The sequence below is a fragment of the Elephantulus edwardii genome, unplaced genomic scaffold, assembly GCF_000299155.1.
Source record: "Elephantulus edwardii isolate Elephantulus edwardi_28Jun2011 unplaced genomic scaffold, EleEdw1.0 scaffold00120, whole genome shotgun sequence".
In the NCBI taxonomy this organism is placed as follows: domain Eukaryota; kingdom Metazoa; phylum Chordata; class Mammalia; order Macroscelidea; family Macroscelididae; genus Elephantulus; species Elephantulus edwardii.
The window spans coordinates 103021-113629 of record NW_006399870.1 but is presented as its reverse complement, the minus strand read 5'-3'; the positions used below and the strand labels follow the sequence as shown (position 1 = coordinate 113629).

The window sequence follows — 10609 nt, the reverse complement described above, 5'->3', positions numbered from 1 at the left end:
CTCTTCTGTGGCTCTGGTTGTTGGTGCATATATCTGAATGATATATGAATGGTATTCACTGGACTTCCTTGTATGCGTAGCTTATAGAAACCTTAATTTTCATTCATTCATTTTTGCTTCTTTTCCTGCCTATCCCCACCCCAGTTTGCTTTTCACTTAAAAAAAATCCATTCACTGTTGCACAATTCCCTCCCTTCCTCCCACATTAGACTAGCTTGCTATGTGCCTCTTATACTGAACTATTTTCATGCAAGTAATGCTTTCTTATATATTCCTTTTAAACAAATTTTTCCCTCATCGTTTCCAATGCAGTAGTCATTATTTATCCCTACTTTACAAGATCTCTCTCCAACTCCCAATGCCAATCTTGTTTTCAAACCATGGCATTAAACAGTATTTGTCCTTTTGTGACTGAGATATTTCACTCAACCTAAGGTCATCCAGGGTCACTCATTTTGTATAATATTTTATGAGTTCCTTGCTTTTCAGTGCTGCATAGTTTCCAATTGTGTAAATAGACCATAGCTTCTCTATCCATTCATTTGTTGATGAGTACTTGGGTTGCTCCCAACTCTTTGCTATTATAATCAATGCAACAATCAACATTAGTGTGCATAATTTGTTTGGGTGGAAGTTCTCGTCTTTTTAGGGTATATTCCCAGGATGGAATTGATTGGTAAAATCACGTTTCTATTTCCAACTTTTTGAGAAAGCACGGTTGCAAAATTTCACATTCCCACCAGTAGTGAATAAGGGCTCCAAATTCTCGACAACCTCACCAACATTTACTTTTTGCTGCTCTGTTGAAGTTTGCTATTTTTATTGGGATAAGATGATATCTCATAGTTGTTTTGATTTGCAACTGTCTTAGAAGTAGAGATTCTGCAATGAATGAGTGGAAATCCAAAATCTCTGTAAATGTTCATTAAAATTAATGAAATGCAATAAAAATTTTAAAAAAAAGGAAAAAGAATTTCCTGTTGGGAGCAATTAAAAGTAAATACAACATCAAATTGAACTTTTCATTGCTATACAGTCTCAAAAATAAAAAAAAGAAGTAAGGATTTTGAACATTTCTTCATGTATTTGTTCACTATCTGAATGCATTCTTTGGTGAAGTATCTTTTCATGTCCTATGCCACTTTTGCAATTGGGTTGTTTACATTTATCTTGTCGAGATGATAGAGTATTCTATAAATGCTGCATAAAAAGTCCGTCCTCAGACGTATCATTACCAAATGTTTTTTTCCCCAGTCTGTGGCTTTCCTTTTTATTTTTAAGGAGAAGTGTTTTGATGTGCATAGGGATTTGAGTCTTAGAAGGTCCCATTCCTCTATATTATTCTCTCCAGGTCGTAGGGGTTTTTGTTTTTTGTTTGTTTTTCTTTGTTTGTTTGTTTTTGTTTTTGTGTTTTTTTTTAAGGAGAAGGACGGCCTTTATTGCTTGTCTGAACAGATTCCCAGAGCAGGCAGGTCAAGAGGGTTGGGGGCTTTTCTGGGACAATAAAGGTGCCCTCAGCGGATGTGAGCCATGTCGCTAAGGAAGGGTGTCTTCATGCAGCCAGTGCAGAGCTGGTCAATCCAGAGTAGGGCTTCTTGCTGAAGCGGCGTGTGGCATGGGTAGAAGGTGAAGACCACAAGGTAGTGGAGCAGGCAGCTGAGCGAGGCCATGTGGGGTTGTGGAAGGTGCGGAAGATGCTTCCAAACTGAGGGTTGAACAGCGCCTTGGCGATGCACCTCAGCTCTTGCCCAATCCTTCATCCAGGCTGCCAGCAACGTCTTGGTCTCTGCATCTTCGTAGGTCTGCATGCGCTTGAGCAGCCCGCGTGAACACCCCCTGCCAAGTCATTGAGTGCTCAGGAAGTGTTCCCCCACGCAGAATAGCAGTGCCATCTCCAGCAGGGAGCAAATGTCCATCAACTGTTTGATCTAGGGACCCTTGCCATAGAAGCCACTCATGTGATACAGGGGGATGTGCTGAGTGTCCCCATACAGGTCGATCACTTCCTCATCTAGCACAGGCTGGAGGCCCCTGGAGGCCATTCCCAGCTGCAAGTAATGGTACGCATCAATCTTCATCAGGAGGCTTTTCTGGATATCTTAGTGGAGACCTCTGATGGTTGTAGGGTTGTTACGATGTTTGGAAGACAGTTCATGGGATTAGGGCTTCTAGGTTTCTTACAAGTTTTTCTCTTATGAAGTTAGTAGACCTTGGTTTTACTCCTAAGTCTTTGTTCCTTTGAGTGAGTTTCTGTGTACTGGGTGAAATGTGGGTCTTGCTTTAGTTTTCTGCAGATAGTTTTCAAATTTTGCCACTGCCATTTGTTAAAGAGGTTTTCATTTCCCCACTTAACTGATTACATTTCATTCTCAAAAATCAATTCACCGTAAGTAGATTAGTTGATTTCTGGATTCTCAATTATGTTTCATTGATCTATGTGTCATCACTGTAACAGTACCACACTGTCTTGACTACCACGGCTGTATAGTAGGATTTGAAATCGGGGGAATGAGATATCTCCTAATGGTTTCACTTTTTTAGGAGTTCTTTGAGTTCTTTAGTAATTTGGGGTCTCTTTACATTCCAGGTGAAATTGGAAATTGCCTCTTCCATGTGGTTGAAAAATGAAATTGGTGTTTGTCTTGAGATTGCATTACACTTGTAGAATGCCTTTGGTAGAATTGTCATTTTCAAAATATTGAGTCTTCCTATCCATGAGCATGGTATATTCTTCCATTTCTCCATTAGAACAATCCAATTGATTTTTTAAATCTTTTTTTTTATTAATTTTAATGAAAATTTACAGAGACTTTGGATTTCCAGTCATCCATTGTTGCGCTTTTCTCCCTGCCCACCTCTCCTGCCCCAGTACACCCTTCTCTTTGAAAAATAAAAGAAAATTCCCTCATTGTTTTACAATCCCTCACCCCAGGTCCATTCCACTATGAAGCCTTCGTTCTGAACTCCTGTCATGATAAAAATACCTAATCACATATCCCTTTTAAACAGTTTTCTCCCTTATCTGTTTCAATACAGTATACATAGTTTATGCAGTCTTTCTCAGTCTCACCCAACCTGATGTCAGTCCTGTCCTACAACAATGGCAATATGCAGTATTTGTCCTTTAGTGACTAAGACATTTCTCTCAGCATAATGTCCTCCAAGGTCACCCATTTTGAATAATATTGTATGAGTTCCTTCTTTTTCAATGAAGCATACTATTCCATTGTGTGAATATACCACAGCTTCTCTATCCATTCGTTTGTTGATGGGCACTTAGGTTGTTTCCAACTCCTTGCTCTTGTGAACAAAGCTGCAATAAACAAGGGTGTGCATATATCTGCTTGGATGTCAGTTATGGTCTCTTTGGGGTACATTCCCACTACTGGAATTGCTGGGTCAAATGGTATGTCTCTTTGAATCTTTTTGAGAAAGTACCACACCACCTTCCACAGTGCTTGCACTCTTTTACACTCTCACATATAGTGAATAAGTGTTCCAGTTTCTCCGCAACTTTGCCAGCATTTGATGTTTGCTGCTCTTTTAAATTTTGCTTGGGTGAGGTAATATCTCATAGATGTTTTGCTTTTCATCTCTCTTAGAGCTAGGAATTTTGAACATATCTTCATGTATTTGTTTACCATCTTAATGTTTTCTTTGTTGAATTGTCTGTTCATATCCTGTGCCCATTTTTCAATTGGGTTATTTACTTTTACCTTTTTGTGGTGCTCAAGTGTTTCAGAAATTCTTGTTAAAGATCCCTTATCTGACATGACATTAACAAATATTTTTTCCCCAATCTGTGACTTTCCTTTTGACTCTGCTAGAGAAGCTTTTTAAATGTGCATAGCTTGCCTCCAGAAACCCTATGAACTTGGAGAGAGGAAGAAACCACCCAAGCTTCAAGGACTCTCCTTCATAGGGTCACTATGAATCGCCTGCGACTTGATGACACTTAACAACAACAACAACATCAATCACCCAGGAGATGATTGTCCATCTTTTTCCGAAAGAGCTTCTGTCCAGCCATCATATAGAGTCTGTTTTTGCTTTAGCAACACAACTCCCTCTGAGCAAAGGCACTGAAGTAAGAATGCTGTTGTTACGTACAGCCCAGTTAGAAGATTGCTAGCTATGCTCCAGCAGATATTCAGAGGCTGTAACTAGCATGGAAGTAGATTGTCCATCTTTCTTCAATGGAACAGCAGGTGGAAGATTTGAATCTCAAGCCTTCAGTTTTATCATGCAGCTCCTTACCAAAAGCCCACAAAAGCTCATATTTAATAGCTTCATAATAATTTGGAAGCTCACATGTTAATGGCGGTAAAACATGACATTTATCATAAAAAGGATGAATTACAGATACTGTCTTTGTGATGGTCATGTCTTAGATTTTACATGTTGTTGTTGTTATGTGCCGTCGAGTTGTTTGCGACTCATAGCGACCCTATGTACAACAGCCCTAAACCCTGCTCTGTCCTGTGCCAATCTCATTGCCTCTGACACACCCATCCCGATTACCCCAGTCACTGAATCAATCCATCTCATAGAGGGTCTTCCCCTCCTGTGCTGTCCCTCCACTCTGTCCCGCATGATGTCCCTCTCTAAAGACCTGTCTCTCCTTACAACATGTCCAAAGTATGTCAGGTGAAGCCTCGGAATCCTTGCCTCCAAGGAGCAGCCTGGTTTAACACTCTCTAGGATGAATCTGTTTGTTTTCTTGGCAGTCCGTGGTACATTCAATACTCTTCTCCAGCACCACAGCTCAAAGGCGTCAATTCTCCTTCTATACTCCCTAGACATTGTCCTACTCTCTGATGCATCACAAGTGATTGCAAAAACCATGGCCTGTATCAGGCACACCTTAGTCTTCAGAGAGAAACCGTTGCTCTTGAGTACTTTAGAGAGGTCCCTAACCGCAGACTTTCCCATCGCAATACGTTTTTTTGGTTTCCTGGCTACTGGTGCCAAGAGTGTTGACCGTGCAGCCAAGCAAACTGAAGCTGTGAACAATCTCAATCTCTTCACCATCCATCCTGATGCTACCGATTGGTCCAGTTGTGAGAATTTTTGTCTTCTTGACATTGAGCCTCAGTCCATATTGAAGGTTGCAGTCCTTGACCCTCTGCAGTAAGTGCATGAGGTCCTCCTCAGTTTTAGCGAGCAGGGTTGTGTCATCTGCATAACGCAGATTGTTGATAGATCGTCCACCAATCCTAATGCCACGCTTCTCATCATAGAGCCCAGCCTCTCGGATAATCTGCTCTGCATACAGGTTGAAAAGGCATGGAGACAGGACTTTCACTATGAGATGTGCACCACTCAAAGACAATTAACAGGAATAACATTGTGATTGAACGAAAGCTTGCAGAAAACTTGGATTTCCATTCATTTACTGTTGCACAATTTCCCCCTTAACAACTCCCATTCACTTTCCTCTTTAAATAATTTATTCATTTTTGCACCATTTCCTCCCTCCCATGCTTACTCCAGGCTATTTTGCTATGTGCAAATTATTCTGGACTGTTTTCATAATACACATAATGCTTAATCATATATTCCTTTTAAAAAATTATTTCCCTCATCTGTTCCAATGCAGTGCTCATTATTTACCCCTTCTTTTCTTACCAGTCTCCAAGGTCAGCCTTGTTTTATAACAGTGGCATTAGGCAGTATTTGTCCTTTTTGACTGAGATATTTCACTCAGCAAAATTTCCTCCTGGGTCACTAATTTTGTATAATACTTTATTATAAGAACCTTATTTTTTGGTGCTGCATAGTATTCCACTGTATGGATATACCACAGCTTCTCTATTCATTCACTTGTGCATGAGCATTTGGGTTGCTTCTATCTCTTTGCTTTTATGAACAATGCAGCAATAAACATAGATGTGCGTATATCTGTTTGGGTGGCAGTTCTCATTCCTTTAGGGTATATTGCCAGTAGTTCAATTACTGGGTCAAATGATATTTATATTTCCAACATTTTGAGACGCCACTATACTACCCTGCATAGTGGTTGGTTGCACCAGTTTGCACTCCCACCAACAGTGAATAAAGGTTCCAATTCTTCCACAGCCTCACCAGCGTTTCTTGTTTGCTGCTGTGTTGAACTTTGCTACTGTTACTGCAGTGAGATGATATTTCACAGTTGTTTTATTTGCATCTCTCTTAGAGCTAGAAATTTTGAACATTTCTTCATGTGTTCATTTGCCAGCTGAATGTCTTCTTTGGTTATGTGTCTGTTCATACACTGTGCCCATTTGGCAGTTGGATTGTTTACCTTTATATAGTTAAGGTGCTGGAATATTCTACAAATATTAAATATTAGTTCCTTATGAGACCTGTCATTATCAAATACTTTTTCCCAGGCTGTGGTGTTCTTTTTACCCTGTTGGAGAAGTTTGTTGCTGCACATAGATATTTGACTCTTAGAAGGTTTCGTTCATCTACATTATTCTCTCCTAGTAGAATGTCTATCTGTGCTTCATTGACTATGCAAAGGCTTTTGACTGCGTGGATCATATAAAGCTATGGCTGACTCTGAGAAGAATGGGAATCCCAGAACATTTGATTGTGCTAACGCGAAACCTATACTTGGAACAAGAGACAGTCATCGGAACAGATCAAAGAGACACTACATGGTTCAAAATCAAGAAGGGGGTCCAACAGGGATGTATTTTGTCTCCATACCTTTTCAGTCTGTATGCAGAACATATCATCCGAGACGCCGGGTTGAACGAGGAGGAGGGTGGCATAAGGATTGGTGGAAGAATCATCAACAACCTGTGTTATGCGGATAACACAACTCTGCTTGCTGAAACTGAGGAGGACCTGAAGCGCTTGCTGCAGAAGGTCAAATACTGCAGTCTTCAATATGGATCGAAGCTCAACATCAAGAAAACAAAGCTTCTCATCACTGGGCCAATTTTTTTTTATTTTTTAAATTTTATTTCATTATTTTTTGTGTGTATCGTCAAATCAGATCTGACTGGTACAGGAGGAGATTGCTCCTCCTTCTCCAGCAGAGCATCTGGTGGATTTGAACCATGCACGTCTGGGATTGCAGTACACCTTCTTGCCACTAGGCCACCAGAGCTCGTTTTTTTGTTTGTTTGTTTTATTTTGTTAACTTTTTAATTTTTTTTTTTTTAATCACTGGGCCAATTGGCAGTGTCAGTATGAATGGCAAAGAGATTGAGATAGTTAACAGTTTGAGTTTACTTGGTTCCACAGTCAACATTCTTGGTAACAGCAGCCAGGAAATAAGGAGACAAATGCATTGGATAAGTCAGCTGTGAGAGACCTCTCAAGAGTACTAAGGAGCAACGACATCAGGCTGGCGACTAAGGTGTGCCTGATCAGGGCTATAGTCTTCGCAATTATGTACTGTGCATCGGAGAGTTGGGCAATGAATAGGGATGATAGAAAGAGAATTGATGCCTTTGAGCTGTGGTGCTGGAGAAGTGTTGAATATACCATGGACTGCTAGGAGCATAAACAAGTTTGTCCTGGAGAGGGTGAAGCTGTAGTGCTCGTTGGAGTCAAGGATTCTGAAGCTTCTTCTGACATACTTTGGGCATGTTGCAAACAGGGACTGGTCCTAGGAGAGGGACATCATGTTTGGAAGAGTGGAGGGACGGTGCAGGAGAGGAAGACCCTCGATGAGATGGATTGATTCTGTGAGTGGAGTGGTGGGAATGAGTGTGTTTGTGATGGTGAGGTTGACACAGGATAGAACGGCGTTTAGGCATCTTGTACTTAGGGTGGCTATGAGTCGCAAGTGACTCAGTGGCACATAACAACAACAACAACAGTTATAGATTGTGCATGATGCTTAGAAGGATGTTCATGTTGTGGATTAGGGTTTCTAAGGTTCTTCCAAAGTTTTCTCTGATGAAGTTTATAATCTTTGGTTTTACTCCTAAGTCTTTGATCCACCTTGCATTGTGGTTTTTTTTTTGTGTGTGTGTGTGTATGGTGTGTATCCAAGTATTTCTCCTTCCTCCTGAAGATGAAGACTGTACACTTGTGGCTAGGAGTTCATTATCCCATCGTATCCTTCTCAGAAGATGCCAAAGCTGCCCATCATCCTTGAACTTTGAAAGCTGATCATTATCCTGGCTGGTCTACCTTCCCCGCTCTAACTTGCCTTTAGAGAACTTCCACTGTGTAATTCTAGTAGTCCTCTAACATATTGCAATGTGAAGAGAAGCAGCACAAGGTGGCAGCATTCATAGAAACAAACATTGAAGAGTATAAAGTAGACTTCTTGTGCTTTAAAACTCTTGTATCCTAGGCCGTATGTTCTGCTAACCCAAGGTCCATGCTTATCTAATGCTTTAATTCTCCGAGGACACCATGATCATCACCCCTCACCCCAGATTGTCTGTGCAGAAAAACACCAGATTTATCTCACAGTACATCTCATCATTTCTCATTTTACTGTGCATGTAATATTTGCTACAATATTCCTCCTGACTATAGAGAACAGTATTATGAGCAACTTGTTTACAATGTTCCCACCTAAGACCTCTGGATGTACATGGGGCTGTTTCATGAATAAACTTTTACTATTTGTTCTCGACAGACAGCAGAATGAAGTTTTAATACCTGAAAGTAGATCAAGTTACACTACCACCTAAAATTAATTAAAGGCACCCCCCCAATGCCCTTCAGCTATTTGAAGTATTTACATTTGTGTGTCCTTAGTGAATTTTTTCCTTTCTCATGCCTTATTTCACATCTACACAATAAATATGTGACAGGAGTTTTGGGAGCAGGGTTAGGAGCAACCAAGGATACACATGGATATGAATTTAAAGATTTTTACTTTTCTATTGCTGAGCCCTACAATCAACACTCTTGGTGCCAGCAGTCAGTAAATCAAAAGATAAATTGCACTGAGGAAGTCTACTGTCAGCAACCTCTCCAAAGTGCTAAAGAGTAATGATATCAGTCTGGGCATTAAGGTGTGCCTGTTCCAGGCAATGGGTTTTAGAAGCAGGAGTGGTATCCACTTTCATAATAGCTTGCCTCTGGAAACCCTATGAACACGGAAAACTGACAAAAGTTATACAGGTGTCCAGGACGTTGGTTCATAGGGTCGCAATGAGTCGCCTGCGACTCAATGGGTCTTAACAACACCACCACCACCAAGAACAGGAGAAAGAGAGAGAGAGATAGAGAGAGAGAGAGAGACAGAGAGAGAGAGACAGAGAGAGAGAGCCAGTTTATGCCAGCATATTTATGCTAGGAATGTTGCTCAAGTAATTGGAAGATATCCATTTTCGTTCACATTCCCAAGAAAAGTCAATTAACAGAGTGTGAATATTATCAAACAATATTATTTACATTACATGCAAACAAAGTGTCGCCTTAGATCATCCAAGACTGACTAGGGTAGTACATTGAGAGAGAACTGCTACTAATTGAAGCTGGATTTAAAAGAGGTTATGGCACCAGGGATAATAGTAGAGATGTGAGAAGGACCTTGCCTGAAAGTAGACAATAAAAAAAAAAACCCATCTATTAGTGATGTTATTAATTATACAAAGGCTTATGACTATGGTTCACAACAAATTATGGCTGACCTTGAGGTGTATGGGAATTCCAGACACTTAATTATGCTCATACAAAACCTATACTTTATCAAGAAGCAGTTGTTGGAACAGAATTAAGGGAACACAGCACGACTGAAAATCTGGAAATGTAGTGACTGAGACAGAGTTCCTTTCACCCTATCAATTCAAACTTTATTCTAAGCAAATCATTTGAGGAACTGGACTCTGTGAAGAAATATGTGGAATCAGGATCTAAAAAGACTCATCAGCTACCTGTGTTATGCAAATGAGACAGCATTGTTGGCTGAAAGTGAGGAGGACTTCAAATGCTTGTTGTAAAAGATCAAAGACTACAGACATCATTATAGATTTCATCTTAATATTAAGAAGATAAATATGTTCACCACTGGACTCAGAAGCAACATCAAGATAGATGGAGAAAAGATTGAAATTGTCAATGATTTCATCTTACTTGGATCCACAATCAAGCCTCTTGGTACCAGCAGCCAGGAAATCAAAAGTTGTGTTGCACTGGACAAGTCTACTATCAGGGATTTCTCTGAATTACTTAAGAATGGACATATCATGTGAAAGACTAAAGTGTACTTGCTTCAGGAGATGGGTTTTTCACTTATTTGCTATGTGTCTGAATGCTATACAATAAATAAACATGACAGAAGAATAATTGATGCCTTTGAGCTGGGTTGTTGAAGAATACTGAATATTCCATACACAGGAAAAAGAAAATAGATTTGTCGAACAGAGTGTACAGCCAGAGTGCACCATGGAGGCAGAAATGAGAAAGCTTTATCTCAAATACTTTAGGTACGTTGCTGTTGTTGTTACATGCTGTCAAATTGATTACAGCTCATAGCAACCCGATGTACAATAACTCTGAACCTAGTTCTACATTGAATCCAGAAGACGGTATTTCTTGGAAAGGGACATCATGCTCAGAAATGTAATTGTTGTTGTTATGTGCCATCGAGTCGTTTCCGACTCATAGCGACACTATGCACAACAGCACTAAACCCTGCTCTATCCTG

At 40.2% G+C, this 10609-nt stretch overlaps 1 protein-coding gene across 1 annotated transcript in view; it reads right to left on the bottom strand.

Annotated features, from left to right (window-relative positions):
* Nucleotides 1–1928: 1928 nt before the first annotated feature.
* Nucleotides 1929–10609, bottom strand: part of LOC102874472 (tripartite motif-containing protein 43-like) — a 28826-nt gene continuing 20145 nt past the window's right edge. Inside the window, exon 8 of the mRNA XM_006892826.1 lies at nucleotides 1929–2048. Within this exon, the coding sequence (XP_006892888.1) occupies nucleotides 1929–2048 (120 nt within the window). The remainder of the gene's footprint in view (nucleotides 2049–10609) is intronic.